Source organism: Nilaparvata lugens, chromosome 1 (assembly GCF_014356525.2).
Source record: "Nilaparvata lugens isolate BPH chromosome 1, ASM1435652v1, whole genome shotgun sequence".
Taxonomy (NCBI): domain Eukaryota; kingdom Metazoa; phylum Arthropoda; class Insecta; order Hemiptera; family Delphacidae; genus Nilaparvata; species Nilaparvata lugens.
This window is the reverse complement of record NC_052504.1, coordinates 84,867,772-84,884,733: the sequence shown is the minus strand read 5'-3', so window position 1 is coordinate 84,884,733 and position 16,962 is coordinate 84,867,772. Positions and strand designations below refer to the sequence as shown.

At 32.8% G+C, this 16,962-nt stretch overlaps 1 protein-coding gene across 3 annotated transcripts in view; it reads left to right on the top strand.

The window, feature by feature from the left end:
* Window positions 1-16,962, top strand: part of LOC111056079 — an 82,146-nt gene that overhangs the window by 54,977 nt on the left and 10,207 nt on the right. The window contains exons 1-10 of one of the 3 annotated variants that reach the window (XM_039419223.1): window positions 238-477; window positions 4,924-5,126; window positions 7,089-7,266; window positions 7,605-7,907; window positions 9,115-9,205; window positions 10,069-10,233; window positions 11,323-11,528; window positions 12,274-12,363; window positions 15,352-15,543; window positions 16,324-16,491. In XM_039419223.1, coding sequence (XP_039275157.1) covers window positions 4,943-5,126; window positions 7,089-7,266; window positions 7,605-7,907; window positions 9,115-9,205; window positions 10,069-10,233; window positions 11,323-11,528; window positions 12,274-12,363; window positions 15,352-15,543; window positions 16,324-16,491 — 1,577 coding nt within the window. In that variant the 5' untranslated portion in view covers window positions 238-477; window positions 4,924-4,942. Of the gene's footprint in view, window positions 1-237; window positions 478-3,322; window positions 3,486-4,923; window positions 5,127-7,088; window positions 7,267-7,604; window positions 7,908-9,114; window positions 9,206-10,068; window positions 10,234-11,322; window positions 11,529-12,273; window positions 12,364-15,351; window positions 15,544-16,323; window positions 16,492-16,962 lie in introns of those variants that run through there. The other 2 variants (XM_039419217.1, XM_039419231.1) reach the window with 2 other exon arrangements.

Below are 16,962 nucleotides of genomic sequence, written 5' to 3'. Positions count from 1 at the left end.
CTGACTTTTTACAGAACACGGAGAAAGTTTATAAACAGAGCTCCATTCTCATGCAAATGCGATTATTCAATAATATAGAGTCGATAAAATGCTGGAAAATATTTCTAGAATTCGTTTTTTACTATTGGATTTGATTACAATCTGATTTATATTGTAGAATTGTGTTTTTCAAGACAGCTGTAATAATGAAAAATGACTTTTGACAGTATGTTGGCAAGCATGGAGTATTTCCAATTTCTAGGTTAGGTCGTGTTCGTGCGGTACTTTGTTTCTTCGTACTTCACTTGCGCTTTTTCTTCTTTGTTACTTCAACACCTGCACATTGCGCCTGCCCTACAACTTTTAACGTTGATTAATTAGACTTCTCATTTTGCTCAGTATCGTTTGTTAAAAGCCAAAGTTCAAGATTCAAGTTTTAATTCACGCCATTAATTGTCGAACGCTAGATCATCTTTCAATGCTATTTCTATAACAAAGGTACGTTGACCGAGAATTTGTGTTTAAAATAATTTGTTCTGTTGTAACTTTAACTATTATCGGCTGCAAACTGGTCATTCAATTTTTTACTCAGCCAGCAACTATTAACTCATGAAACAGATGTTTATAAAATTATTTTAATTTAATAGTACTGTACCGTAGTTTCTTGAATCTATAACTTAGTATGTAGGCTACTTCTATTATTTATATTGCGCTTTGCAATGGAATAAAAACAGGCCAGGAATTAAAGCATTAACATTTATAATAAGAATTTGTTTACAAACTTTGCTTTATTAAACAAATCCATTAATCAGCATTCAGCCATCATTCACTTTAGTTTACAGGAATTTATGTATTTTAGGCTTATTGCAATTTGTCAACATTGTGAACAACTTATGTTGTTCACTTTGCCTTATAGCACTACTACAATTATTGAATTGAAATTAAATTTCAAGTACACTTTTTATTTTTCAATTGACTATCTTCCGATTTTCTATATTTAAATTTATTATTTAAAATCCCTCTGGGCGTAATATTTTACTCTACAGTCTAAAGGTGCGTACAGATTTACGCGCCGCGAACATGAGCAATTCACTTTCAATCAGCTGATGCCAAGCTTTTTATATCTGTATCTTACAGTTTCTGTAAAAATACAGATATAGTCAGCTGATTAAAAGTGAATTGCTCATGTTTGCGGCGCGTATATCTGTACGCACCTTTAGAGGTTCTATCTCAGATAAATTTCAGGAAGACCTGAGAACATTGTATTTCGAAAAACATCCAATCTTCAGCTTTGATCATCAGTTAATCTGCACTATGTATATGTAATTTTACGTGCTTGTTACCATTAATGCAGTACCATTGACATGGAAACCTACTTGTCAAATACTTACTATGCGACACTATAGTCCAACGTGAACCTTGACCTCCATCACCAAGCCTCTCCACCAATCCCTATCAGCAACTCCCGCTTTCCATCTTCTTCTTCCCATGAAAACAGACCTTCTTGCACGTCATCAAGCCATCTTTTCTTTGGTCTGTCATGTCTTCTTCGTGTAAACAGCCGCTCCTTGTATACAACTCTTGGCAACCTTATGCTCTCCATTCTTTCGGCGTGCCCCAGCCACCTGAGTCTCTGGTAAGCCACCGGAGTCACTTGATAAATCGTACTATGTCCTCTTTCCCAAGCATTCACTTATTTCGCTGTTTTTCCTACTTCGCCACTTTTCATCTCTTACAGGTCCTATAATGGTTCGGACAAGACTGGTCAAATGCAAGGCAATTTGTTACCGGGTGTACCTGGAAATCTATTAAATATAGAACGGTCTACCTAGTTTCAGGTTGTAGTTCACAAAATTGAGCCCAAGGGGATTTTTAATCATAACTTCAAATAGTAAAAATCGGAAGATATCGTCGATTCCTCTAAATATTGATTTTTCCAAAATTTGTCTCGTTTTTGAAAGATTGTAACTCAGCACTCAATAAAGATAGGGAGCTCAGAATAATTTCATTTATAATACAAAAAAAGCTTTCTGAGTTTCTCTCTCCCATTGCTCGATTTGGCGGGAATTGCAGAGAACTGGATAAGTAATATAACTTTGGGGCACTCTGTATAATTCTCTAGGATAGAAGCTCAACTTTTTTGTACGTAAACTGTCCAATACTCAAGAATCATTGTAAGAAAATTCAGCTTTTTGGAATTGATTCCCAAACGGACCTTTCTCACTACCTTGTGACTAGAATTACATCAATTTTTGGACGTCCTTATATATTCCAACAAGCCAGGTCCATACGCAACGATATATTGCACCAATCTAATCGGTACCGACCATATCGTTACAATAATTGGAGCGTATGGACGGAAGATTGATGCGGTTCAGCGAAATTGATCGCGATGTATAGGGGTTGAACGGTTGATCGAAAACTTGATCAACCTGGCAACGATTGCACCAATCTGGCAAGATTTAAGCGACAGGTTGTAGCGTGTAGACAGTGATTTAGTTGATTTATTGATCAAACTAAATTGCTCCGATCATCTGTTCAGTCCAGTAACCAGTAGGCTAATTCCATATACTTTAAACTGCGCCCTGTAGCAAGATATCTAAGGATAGCGGTGAGTCGGGCATGGGGAGAAATTGATTTTCGTATAACTGTATCCTGTTTCTTTATCAGGGGAGAAACGAAGTTTAACAGTTCAACGTATGAGTCTTCTGTCATTCTCAAATAGTTGCGTCAGTCATTTGGTTCATCCCTCAACTCTCTCAGTAGTCACATGCAAAAACTTGTCTCTCTTGAGAAGCCAAGAACGACACCACTTATTTCTTGGTTTGAATCGTCTCTTTCTCCATACTTTCGCCGAACAAATTACATAAAGGGACCACAACAGTATCTCTTCCATGTTGATCACAACTGAAAGAAAGAAAAGAGGAAAGTCAAAAAATTGCAAAGGAAGTTGGGGCAAAAAATCGTTGCATGTTGATGGAGCGTCGATGTACAATTTATTGCAACGATTATAGGTACAATCAGATTGCTGCGATGATATCATTGCGTGTGAACCAGGCTTTACATTAAACATAACTTGGCAAACACAACATGTGTATCTACGCAAAATCATGTGTTTTCCATTCAATCTCGTAGAATTAATAATAACCCATAAAATCGTACGTTCAAAATTCATCATAAAATTGTTCATTTGGCAACAAAAATTCTAAATTTTTAAATTCAAGCAAGTTTGTACAATAATTTGCTAAAGATTATAATAAATTTTGATTTGATATTGCAAATTAAAGTTATCTTGACAACAAACTATTCAACAGCTGTTTGTCAAGTTTTCGAAAGAAGTTGAATGCTTCAATTAGCACCTGACTAGTGGCTAATACAAATTGTAGGAGGCTATTATTTAAAACTATACTGTAATTATGTTCTACATAAAGTTGGGGTGATTAATTTATTTTTTTGGATTTTTTAATAATTTCCAATATGATATCTGAGGAAGACGCATTTCAATTGTAAGTTGAGTTGTAGCTTCCCTAGTATCTCATTGCTATTGCTCAATAATTCCAAAACCGTATACTAGAATATGAAGTGTAAACTAGAGGCAATATTTTTAATTTATTTAAATTTCATTTAAAAGTGTTGTTTATCAAGTTATTAATGTAATTTTTAGAAGCTTTAAGTTTTTTATGTTAATTGTGGTACACTTCTAAAGCTGCGTTTACACCAAAGCTATTAACAAAATGTTAATAACTTAATCCTTATAGATATATTATATATTATATTAACATTTTGTTAATAGCTTTGGTGTAAACGCAGCTTAAGAGTGCACTGAAAATATGGATATGGTCGAATCTATCGCCATAGAAAACCTATCATCGTTAATGTTGAATTTGATAACTTAGAAATAACGTAATAATTGAGAAATGGCAGATTTCATATTACAACCATCAATGTTCGTAAGCCCCATTAACGGTTTCAATTATATACGTACCAGTATTCAGGACGGATGAGATATTGTCACAATAGGATCTCAACCATTAAAAAGCCATACGATTCTACTCTACTATGACAGATAAGAGGTGGCTTTTGAATAAAAATTTGCTTTTGCGATCAATAGATATCATGTTTTAAAATCAGTAGCCTATTTTAAATTTTATTATTTCAATTATTCAAAGTCACAACACAAACGTTCAAATTTTGTATGATGTATACTTGTATATTAAACTTAATTTTAAGGGGTATTGATTGATTGATTGAGTACTTTATTCATGTATATTACAATATATACTGGCTTATACACTTATATACAATAGCTTACAATACAGCAAAATTATAGATGAATTTACATATAGACTAAGAAAATAATTATTGAACTGTATATGATATATAAAAGTAATTTGTGATGTAATAACTATTGATAATTATATTGTTATGCATCTACATGAATTGGCGGAGCTTTGGACATATCAATGTCCATTCTTCGGAAAGAATATTAAAAATATCCTTTCCACTAACTCTACCAAACCTTATTTTGGGTACTGAGAGTAATGAAACACAATAGAGTTTATCAAGTACTCTTCAATTTATCACAGCTAGTTTCAACTCTTCAAGAGCCATTTTCAAGAGTAAAATTAAATAAATGTAAAATTCTTCACTTGAAAATCACTCCTGATGAAATAAACTTGTATTTCTATTTCTAAAGTGTTTCTTTTCTAGAGTGTACTTCTAAATCTATTGTGTTTTAGTAGCTATGAAAATGTAAGTTCTTTAATACAGATACTAATTGAAACATTTATAGAGTGCATAATTATCTGGTTCTGTTTTATTTTATTTTTAAGACTGGTTTTTTCTGCTAGATTATCCTACCTATTTCTAGTGATACATAATTTTTTCTTGTTGAAAAATGATGCTTATATCTTGTCGAATGGTTCATAAAGTGAGTTTGTGCAGGGTGTTCTTGCTGAGGGCCATGAATCCCGAAGTGGATCCCTATATGATGCACGCCATCTTGGATCAGATACGGCATCATGCTTACATAGAGTGCTATCACTCGGATGACTCTGACGAGTCCTTCCATCAGTGGCATTCTGGGCACACGGAGGAGGTTGGTGCGCGTGCTCAGCCTCATCGAAAGAAATACTGCTACAAATGTGGTGAGTAGTTGGTTTAGAAACTCTATCAATTGTTTAGTGAACGATCAACTTGTAGACTATTACAAATTGTTAAAAGCTTTCTAATTTTTCAAATCATATTTTGAAAGATGCAAATTCTATTTTCATCGTGATTTGATAAAATATACCTTTTGATCACTACAAACATTTAATATTATATAGTTAGGATCGTTACTTTACTTTACTCTATCACTTTCAATTATTTCTTTATTACTTTTCTATGAAATAGTATAAAATGATGAAAACTCTGAGATGTTGTCAAAAATATCACTTATTTATTTGAAAATAACACATGTTTCAACACCAATGGTGTCATCTTCAGTGTGAAAAATTCAAAACTTTGAAATGTTATTTGAATCATTTCAGAGTTTTGAATTTTTCACATTGAAGATGACACCATTGGATTGAAACACGTTTGTAATTTTACAATAAATAAGTGATACTTTTGACAACATCCCAGTGTTTTCATTATGGATAGATATCACAACATCTAACCAGTACTGATAGATTATAGAATCTTTCCCCTAACTTTCAACTATTCCTTTAACTAATTTATATCTGTAGTATAAAATTTTTCTTAGAGCCCGACCACACAGAGAGCAATCTGCTATCCTATTGGTTTCCATATCTGAGTCGTCTCCATAGTAACTTTTGATGGTGTGTGTACATCACACAGTACACAGTGAGCGATCAGCGGTCTGAGTGACCTTGGGAGAATATTAATATAGATATCAATTGAATTGAATTGAAAAAATCTTTATTCATAAACATATAAAAATACATATGAATAGTGTCACAGAATACTAAATACTAAGGAATACTAAATACCTAAATACTAGTTACAAACAAATGTCATACACATAAAATATTATAAATACTCCTGTAACGAGTACAGGGATAATCTTACCAAATATTCCTTTAACTCAATACCAAACCTTTCAACATCTTCTAAAATTTTCAAATCGTTTGGCAATTTTGAAAAAATGATCTTCCCCTAAAAACGGTTCTTCTCTCGAATAGGTATAATCTATGTCTTTCAACTATTCTGCCATAATATATAAAAATTATAAATTTAATAATATATATATTATATATTATAATATAAAAATTATATCTATACCCTTCTAAAGGTGCGTACATACCGCGCCACGAACACGCACATTTCACTTTTCATCCATCATATGTTTTATATTTGTATTTTTACAGAAACAGTAAGATACATATGTAATAGCATCAGCTGATGAGAAGTGAAATGCGCATGCTCGTGGCGCATAAGTCTGACCTTACCTTTAGACCACTGGAATTTGGAACGCCTGACCGCTCTCTGTTTGCACACACCCTAAACTAATTTTAAAATAATATAGTAAAGTTGTAAAAACGCTTCGTTAATAAATTATTTTTCTAGGGTTCCCTTGCTCTCCCACTTGTAAATTTATAATCAACTCTGCTCTGGTATTAATGTTTTTTTTTCAATAAACTATAAACAGCAGTTACATTTACTTATATAGGTTGTATAAAACATAAAGTTAATAGTACATAGCACAGATAAAGATACATGAAAGATATATTTTCATGCAAGAACTCTCTCCTCATTCACAGACGTATAGTCTTCTTGGGGGAATTCCACGCCATCTGTATACTAATATTAATGTAATAATGTATAATTTTCTATTTAAATTTATGTATTTTATTTATAATTGAATTGATGTAATTTTACATTTTTTATTTTGTAATGCAATGTGGAAAATAAATTGATTTGATTTGATTACTTCAAATTTCGTTTCACCATGTTACTACACTGTACAGTGTATATTAATAAATGGAAAAGAATATTTTACTATTCTGTTTCACAGTGGATGAAGCAAACGAAGTGTTACTACACTGTAGGCTACAGTGTTTATAAATAAATTAAAAAATATATTACTCTTTTGTATTACTTCACAGTGGATGAAGCAGATGAAGTGGCCAGACAATTGATTGAAGAGGAAAAGAAAGAGAAGGAATCGTTATTGAACAAACAACTGAAAAAGCAGAAAAAACGACAGAAAAAGCAAAGGCAGAAACAAAAAAAGAAGGGAAATCAGAATGGACAACAAACGCCCGAAGATGGAAGCTCAATTAAGTAAGTAGTTTGCTCTTAATAGTTTTTTGTCTACGTTTATATTATAATCTTTTTGTGTGTGCATTCTGCATAGCATCGTATTTTGCTGTTTATTTCAGCTTGTTAGTAAAGAAATCATAGTTTGTGGTAGCGATGAGGCTTAGCAACCAAACCACACCAAAGTGGTAACCCTATATCAAGGTTTACCTTTCAATAAAAGGTATTTTCTAAATATTTTATTGGGAAACTTCAGATTGACTAATGCTATAATGCTCTACTGTATATTGCTCTATTTAGTTCATCATTGATTGACCTCTTTGCGGACCAATCTATTATTTTTGTGTTATTTTCTCTTACAGAGCCGAAGAAGATGAAGAGATCGACTTGAATTCAGCATTCATAAATAAAGCACTGGAAAAATTGAATATTTCAAAACAGAATGACACAGAAAAATCTGATAAAAAGATATTAAATGGGAATTGGATTACAAATGAGGATCATCCGGTTACACCTTTAGCACTTGAGGCATTCACCTGCGCTACTAATGGAAATTTTAAAAGTGCCATAGAAAAATACACACTGGCTATGAAAGTAGCTCCTGAAGATTTTAGACTCTACATTAATAGAAGTTTTTGTTTCTACCAAATTAAAGAATTTCAGAAGTAAGTATATTTAAATTAGTTGAAGTATCTATAGTATTTGAAGGATTTCAATTACAAATAGGTATGTAATTATATGTGTTGTGGTTCATCTTCAGTACCCCAGTTATGAAAGGAACGAGGAAGCATCTATCATTGCTCTGCTATTATGGAACTAGTGATATCTATACTATATACTAAACATCAATTACCAAAGAGTAGCTAATCAATGAATAAATATGTCTTTTTTATTTATTGATTGATTTGTGGATGCAATTACAGATGAATATGATCTAATTTAAGTTGATGGGTTTTTGTTTTTAACCCATTTTATAAATGAACAAGTCAACTAGCGCCAATTTAGGGAGCTCAATTACGTTATTGCTAACTGATTAGTGTATTAATATTAATTTTCAAGGTCATCAATTCCAAAATGGAGGTTTCTGTATCATAAAATGTAAGTTGGGTGTTGATTAGAAATTCAAGTCAATAAATTAATTTCATGCCTTGACACGCAATGCATTTACGTCATTCATTGTTCATCAGAATTATTTTGATAACGAATCTCTCTGTACACCGTACTCAATAATTACAGTTTGGATATAATTGAATGAAATTTCAGTTCATGTGAGAAAAATTATAAGAAGCAAAGAAGCTGTTGGTTAATTATTTTGAAGAATGCAGAGGAGAAAATCTACCAAGTAGACTATGTCAAAGTATCGACTTTTCATTTCTACATCATCATAATGAAGTGAATATATCTACAGCTAGCCTTTACCACAACGAGATTTCACCTGCAACTTCCGAAATTTTGTACTTGTTACCAAGTTTGAGTTTTTATTGACTCATATTTTGTACCTATACTAGAATGATAAATCCAGATTTTTTTCATTTTTAACCCTTTACATATTTTGTTGGAGGATGTAGAACAATTATTTTTCTTCTATTTCTTCTGTTCTTTTAGAATATCTTCTAAATAAACCCTCTTCACAAACTTTTGTGAATTAAATATTGTAGAAGATGATATAGATATATGCAGTAAAATAAAATCAACGCCGTTTCTCTATTATCATTATCGAGTGAGAAAGAGAGGTTCAGTTTCCTCTCTCTATGTTACAAACGAATCAGATCAGTATCCACCTTATTTCTCGATAGTTGTTTGCTTTTGTGCTTAATATTTGACTGGGTTAATATTTTTTAGCGGTTTCGCTAATTATATAATAATTTTCAGATCTCTTGAAGATGCTATACTGGGTCTCACCTATGCTCCAGACTATGCTGTTGGGTACTTGAGAAAAGGCGAAGCTTATTTGGGATTAGGGGTGAGATTATTCATTAAATACTTTTATATTACATCCAATTCACATTACTTATTTTGTAGTAGTAACACAATTTACAATTTGTCCAAGTCACATTGCCTGACATAATAAAGTTGAACATGACATTTGAAATACGCTTAATATTTTTGAGCTGTTATCTGCTTTTGTTTTACATTATTTTCAAGCGATGTCATCTCCTTCTCAACGTCATCACTTGCTTTGGATTATGCTTTAGGATTATCCTTGACAAATTTATAAGTGAAGTGTGCATTTTTATCATGTGTTTTGTGTTGATTTTTGAATTAAATTATTCTTCTCGATTCACATACATTTTTTCTGATAGTAGGCCTAACATATTTTGCGTTGTTGTTGTTGTGATCCAGTGTATTTCCCAAAGCAGCTCTTGATCAACCCCCACTACACATATTGGTTTCTATTTTAATAAGAAATACTGCATGAAAGTAATTTTCTCTATCTCAAATAATACATACAAACCTATTTAAAGAATGCCACTCTATTAATTATTGAAAACTGACGTCTGAATGCACGCAAGGTTGAATAAGAATAATTATTACCTCGCCAACTTTGTACAGGTGAAATATTGCAGCTATTAAAAAAATCATGAGCAGATCAAACTTTCAATATACATTTTCTGAAAGAAATGTTTTTGATGAACAGTCAGAAGTTCAATTTTCCGAATTCATAAACTCAATATACCGTACATGGAGCATTTACTAATTAAATCATTAATAATAAAATTAGTAGTTATCACATTTTGCGTTAGACCTATAAATTACACTATTAGAGTTACAGTACCTTTCCAAATTGAACGTTGAAGTTTCAATTTTTCTATATATCTGTTTCAGAATCACGATTTGGCTGAAGAGGCGTTCGAAGAAGTGCTGAAGTATGATCCTCAGTGCCAAGAAGCTGCAAATGATCTCATGTTTCTCAAAGTAAAAAAGCTATCGGACATGGGCTATTCAAGAGAGCAGGCTTCTTTTGCCATGAGATGTTGCAATTCTATTGATGTAAGTATCCTCTTGTAAATGTATTTGGAAAGTAAAGTGATGAATGACCTATGGTTAGTAAATGATTGAGAACGTTAGTAAATTATTGATCTACTCAAATAATTGAGTAATTATCTTAGATTTTGAATAATGCCAGATCGAAAAGCAGAATAATTCACTGCTTGGCCTAGTATGCCAGTTGTAATGAAAGGAATGAGTTAGTATATGTGATTGAACATACAATTAAATTATATATTGTAAAATTGTAAATAATGACTAAAAATTACAAATTCTTTAGAATAGAATTCTTACTTGTAATATTCATAACCTACTATTGTTTTGCATTCGGGTCCAATTTTAATCCTATTATATAAGCGAGCAATTTCTGTATATCTGTTTATATTTTTATATCTGGTTAATTGGCTATCTGGTTATATGGTTATTTGTGTTCAACGGATCTCGAAAACGGCTCTAACGATTTTCACGATATTTGGAATATAGTAGGTTTATGATATAAAATTCGATTGCACTAGGTCTCATCCCTGGGAAAACTCGCTGAAGGACATGAAAAGGATAATTCATCCTTGGAAAATTCCAGCTATGTAATCATAATCAATCAGCGAGAAATGTTATCGAGCTAGACAATTTAATTGACTTGATCAACATAATCTGATTTGTTGACATGACATGATAATCCTCCTAAACGAGAGTATATAATAATTTTCAAAGTTGATCATTATTTGACAATTTTAAATGATTAGTGAGTTTTATTTTGTTATTCAATTTGGTTTGTAAATAATCTAAATTAGAACTTTTGTGTTTTCAAATGTTTGAACAGAAAATTGAAACTGAATTCAAGTGTATGGAACATAACCTACTTTCTGGACTATTTATAGTGTATAAATCAAAATCCTGGAAGAAACAGTTTTGGCTGTGCCTGTTAGTCCTTCCCCAATCATTTTAAAGAATTGTGTTCGGTTTATCAAAAGTCGATGAATAAATAACGAGCGAAGCTCGGTGTCCCGATATTTGTTTTTATAAGAGCTCTTATATTTGTAATTAGAAGAGAAAGAACTAATATGTTATCTAATCCTCTGTTTTTATCGACAGGATGCTATTCAATTTCTATTAGATAATCCAGATTGCTGTAAATCCAACGCCGTTGAAAAGACTCAATCACTGCAGGATGACGAAATTTATGATTCAGATGAAGAGGATGATGATCAGAGTGATGCCTTATCGATGATTTCCTCTGCCGCAATCTCCAGTCATTCTGTCTGGGATATATACGATTACAATAATGATCCTTTCACTGAGTAAGTAGATAATGATTCCCATATAGATGGATCCCTTTCAATGGTTGTGATGGACATTTGAGTTGTTTCACTCTTTTAAAATAATCAACAATAGGTATGCACATTTAAAGTATCATCGATTATTGCAAATATACAATCTCTTTCAATTAAAACATCGAATGTGAAACAGTGATCCCCAAAACCTTTTTCATATAAAATACAACATTGAAAATAGCTTGAAAGCCGAAATTAGTTGTATCTTATATGAAAAAGTTTTGGAAAAAAGGGTACTATGAAATTAGTTCTCTATTAATTATTGGAATAATATGATTCAATTATGAATATAACATTTTTCTGAAAGACATGTTTTTTATAAACAGTCAGAAGTTCAATTCATTATTTATATAAGTAAGTACACTTATTGAAGCATATAGAACTTGAAACATCCTCATAATAATTGTAAGACGTTTGCAAGACTAATGACAACCACTGACTGTAAATGTGAAACAAAACCAAATTTCATGTGATTTGAACTAAAACAAGGATTATCGGTCTATAAGTGCAGATTTTATTTTTATTTTGAAAGATTGCAGTTATTGGCTTGAAAAATTTAAATTAATTGTGTTGCTATCTCTTTTTACTGAAATGAAAGTAAGCCAGATTAAGTTCCACAAGAGGCTATGGCAAAATTGAACAAAACAAGAGGTGCGTTGTGCTGTGTGCTCAGACTAGTTAGTTATCATATTTTATTTATTCATTTTTTCAGCGTGGCGAATCCATACAAATGTTGCGAACTGTATGTGGGAAATATAGCATTCGAAATAAATCCGGAAATAGTTAAATGCTACTTTGAGAGGTGAGTTCTCGAAGATTATTATGATTAATATTGAGTTTGAGCATCAGATTTTGATTTCCAAATTTTGATACTCATTTGTGTTTTCATAAACGCTTCTTAGTTGGAAGTTTGCCCAACGTTGACTTGGATATACTTAGTATGGTTCTAGTTGTTGATTGACAGGCAACCAAGTCGGTCAATCTAAAGCTGGCCACTGTCGATTGTTCCAACGTACCAGCAAGCCACCCAGAATGTCCTACGATTGGCTGAGAATCAGCTGTTGGTGAGAAGAGCCAATCGGGGGACATTCTGGTGGCGTTGGAACGCTCGTCTGTCGCCAGCTTTGACCTTTGACCTCCAAATTACTAATCAGTTTATCAAATCCTGGACTCATCTGACAAATGTATATTATTTTTATATATTATAGAGCAAAGAGCCTTATTTAGATATTATATTAGTATCGATATATATTATAATAAAAATAATATCGAGTGACCTGGCTGGATCAGGTCTGGTGTCAGAGTTTTCAGGTCGCAACTGAACAATATTTCAGGGCCTCTGACATGACTTAACGACTGCTTTTTAGACAGCCATGACCGACGGTATAACGTGTCCATCCGAAACACAATATATATTAAGAATTAGAGTACCCTTTAAAATTAATAAAATAATTTTAAAGGGTACTATAATTCTATTTTATAAATACAAGAAAGTAGCCCTGAATTCATGCATTAAGAATTAAATATTTTAGGGCCATCCACCATATGCGTTTAACGCTAATCTTCGATTAGGCCTGCTAGAAGGTGTGGTCGCATTATTTATTATAATGTGTTTCATTCCGGGTTTAAACTATCTATTTCCGTTATACCAGCTGGTGCATTTGGGCCTTAGCTGCTAAAATTCATCTCTAGTGACATTTATATTGATTGAAGTGTTTGAGAATTTCTTATTTCTTATAGAATCAAATCTCTAAGGCCCGTATTACATCAAGACAACAAGTGTCCTAGCAAGTGTTTATTGCGTTCATAAAACTACGAGCTCCAGATTTTTTCTTATTCGGGTCAGCTCGGCTACCATTTCTGGTGTCCCTACATGCTCTATAAACGGACACCACTGGTGGCACTCTGGTGCCCCACTGACGACATAGCGTTGTGTGTTATAATGTAATACGGAACTTATTGTTTGTTTCCATGTCTGAATGTGGCATACGTCAATTCATGACAATTAATAACTGCCTCTCATGATTTATTTTCATTCTACCTTGCAAGCAATGCTGGTCATTTATAAAATTTCTGGGATTCCCTTTCCCTTGATATTCATTCATAAAATTTTCAAGATTGTTTTAATCGTAAAAATTGATTTGAGTGTCATCACTATGCCTTGGATATTTTTTGACAAGATTGGCAGAAACTAGTCGTGAGCGCGGAGGCTGCTAACCCACCCTACTGGGGGTGCAGGGGGCGAAGCCCCCTGCCGAGCGCGAAGCGCGAGTCTTTATTATATTAAAGCCACATAGACAAAAAATTCACAGCCAATACGGCTGATTGTCACCAAGAACCAACCTCGAAATCAATTAGGGAACGTACTGGAGGCTATGGGAAAACCTCCAAATTACGAAAATTTCACCCCCCTGGCCCCCTAGAGACCCCCAAATTTTTTCGACATTTGAAATCAGCATCGCTCCCGGAGATAAACCTATAACCATAGCTAAATTTCAACCAAATTCAAATGGCGACCCGGGAAATTGAGTTATCATCGAAAATTTGAAGTTTTCCCAAATACGAAAAATTCTCAGCCAAAACTATAAGATCGCTGAGAAAACTGAACACCAAATCTGTTGCATACTACACTGGAGGCTATGGGAAAACCTCCAGACCTTCCAAATTCTTCCCCCCGGCACCCCTGCACTCGCCCAAATATTTGGGACTCATTTAAATTTGTTTCCCACAAAAAATTTATTACAAGCTTTATTACAAGAAAAGAAAAAAAATCTGGTGTGGCGCACTCACACAACTTTCCCTGCCGTTATGAAAATTGATCACCTGACGCTAGTGTTCACGCGCATCACAAGTCTACTATTCAAAGATCAAAGCCAGCTGGTGACAGGACAATAACGCTGGAGACACACACGGTCTGCTATCTCTTTATAGTAAATGATTCAATATAATCAATATAATCAATATAATCAATAGTTGCCAACAGTTTGCAATTGAATAATCACATTTTCTCGAATTTCAAGCTTATTTTCATGCTCAATCTTTTCTACTTGGAATTTTTTGCTTAAATTTATTGTATCTGAAGCCTGATAATTGGGAATCTGAAATCCAACTTTGCATAGATGGGGCGGAGATCCTGAAATTTTTACAGTTTACAGATATGAGACTTGTGGCAGTTGATAGGGCTTATCAATAACTATTCTAGGTTTGCATTTGATCAAAATCGTTGGAGCCGTTTTCGAGAAAATCGCGAAAACCCCTGTTTTTGATAACATTTTCGCAATTTTAGCCGCCATCTTGAATTGCATTTGATCGAAATTGTTTTTGTCGGATCCTTATAGTGTACGGACCTTAAGTTCCAAATTTCAAGTCATTCCGTTGATTGGGTGATGAGATATCGTGTACACACACACACACACACACACACACACACACACACACACACACACAACACACACACACACCACACACACACACATACATACATACAGACCAATACCCAAAAACCACTTTTTTGGACTCAGGGGACGTTGAAACGTATAGAAATTTGGGTACCTTAATTTTTTTCGGAAAGCAATACTCTCCTTACCTATGGTGATAGGGCAAGGAAAGTAATAAAAGGTGCTAGTATTTTTCTTGTAATTAAATAAAAAATATTACATAAAAACTCTAAATAAACATCATAATACTTCATTCGAAATAGGAATATGCTGAATGTGATTCAATCATGTCGTCAATGTTCAAAATAGAAAGTGTTTATTTCTAATGGTGGTGTTCTCAACTTACTTTTCAGATATGGGACTATCACTAATTTCAAATTTATGAAATCTTCAAGCAGTGCCTTAATTACATACGCTAACTGGCAATCAGCTTCCAATGCCATGAAAAGTCTTCAGAATTCGATGCTGATTCCTCATACTCCTAAAATAGTCATCAAATATCCTGGCACGAAAATTGCTCCATATATAAGAAGTGATATAAATTTGTAAGTAGAAAAATCCCTTCAATCTTAGATTGAACATTTGATTGTTAGGGACATTCAACAGTTATTGGAACACTGAACTATTTTGAAATGAAGTACTGCACTTTTAATAACTGAAGTATCGATTATTTTTGGGTTTTCCAAGTTGAAGATGTGTTTATTGTGAGTGAATGTTTTCATTCATAGATAGGCCTACAATTTTATATGTTTGTACAATGTATTAGGTGAAATAAGATTGATGATTTGATTGTATGGGAAGAGATGTTGTGGTATCTATCCATAATTGAATGAATAAAACATTGATTTTGTCAATACCACTATATTTGATCAAAATCAATTTAAATTACAGAATCAGGTTTCATAGCAACACCTGCCACAACTGAATATGTAATTTAATCTGCAATTCAAATTGGTTTTGAACAAATATTTGTATTGACAACATCAATGTCTTATTGTCTAACAATGTCTTATGTCTTATTGTTTCAATTATGAAATAACATTTTACAATTAGTGAACATTGATTCCCAATCATAGAACAAATTAGAAATAGAAGTTAGACAAATAGTTTCTGATTATTAAATCAATTTAATTTGTTTACTATTCTCAGTTGATTCAAAGTTGAGTAGTATTTGCATGAAATTGTAGTATTTGCATGAAAATGAAATTTCATAAAATATGAGAGTATGTTTTCTCCATCCTAACTTTAGAATCCAAACATTAAATTCATGTTAATTATACTATGATTATTATGATTGATCTGTAAATTCTCAATGATTTTTTCAGAAATAAACCCGATCCCAATAAACTAAAAGTGACAGATAAGAATTTCTGCAGCCAAACAATGCCTCCGCCTTCACCAACGCCATCCCTCTCTTCTGTCAAATCAACTCGCACTGAATATGAAGATCATTTCCCCAAAGTCATGCCGCCAAAAGTTAATCCTGCTCAAGAGTGAGTACCGAGTACACTAGGAATACTCCATTTATTACTAGCAGGTAACCCGTGCTCCGCAAGGGTCTACTTTTAAATTTTGACAAACTGAAAACTTGATGTAATAAAATTTTGAATAATTGAAAATATGCCTATAAATATCCTCGGTTAAATAAGAATCTATATGCAAAATTTCAAGTTAATTAGTCCAGTAGTTCAGACGTGAAGATGCGTCAAACATTATTTTCCTATCCCGTACGTGAATAAGCCAGTTCTTTACTTTATTATAATATAGATAACATTCGAATGATTCTATTCGAATTCTTGAATTCAACTAATTGTTGATAATTAAATGAGAGGTATTAAAGTGCTATCAGATATTTCAAATAATCAGATACATATTTATAGATAATTCAGGTAATAAAATAATCAGATATTTCAAATTGAAGACACATTTTATTGCCACCAACCTCATAGCAGCTCGGATTAAAG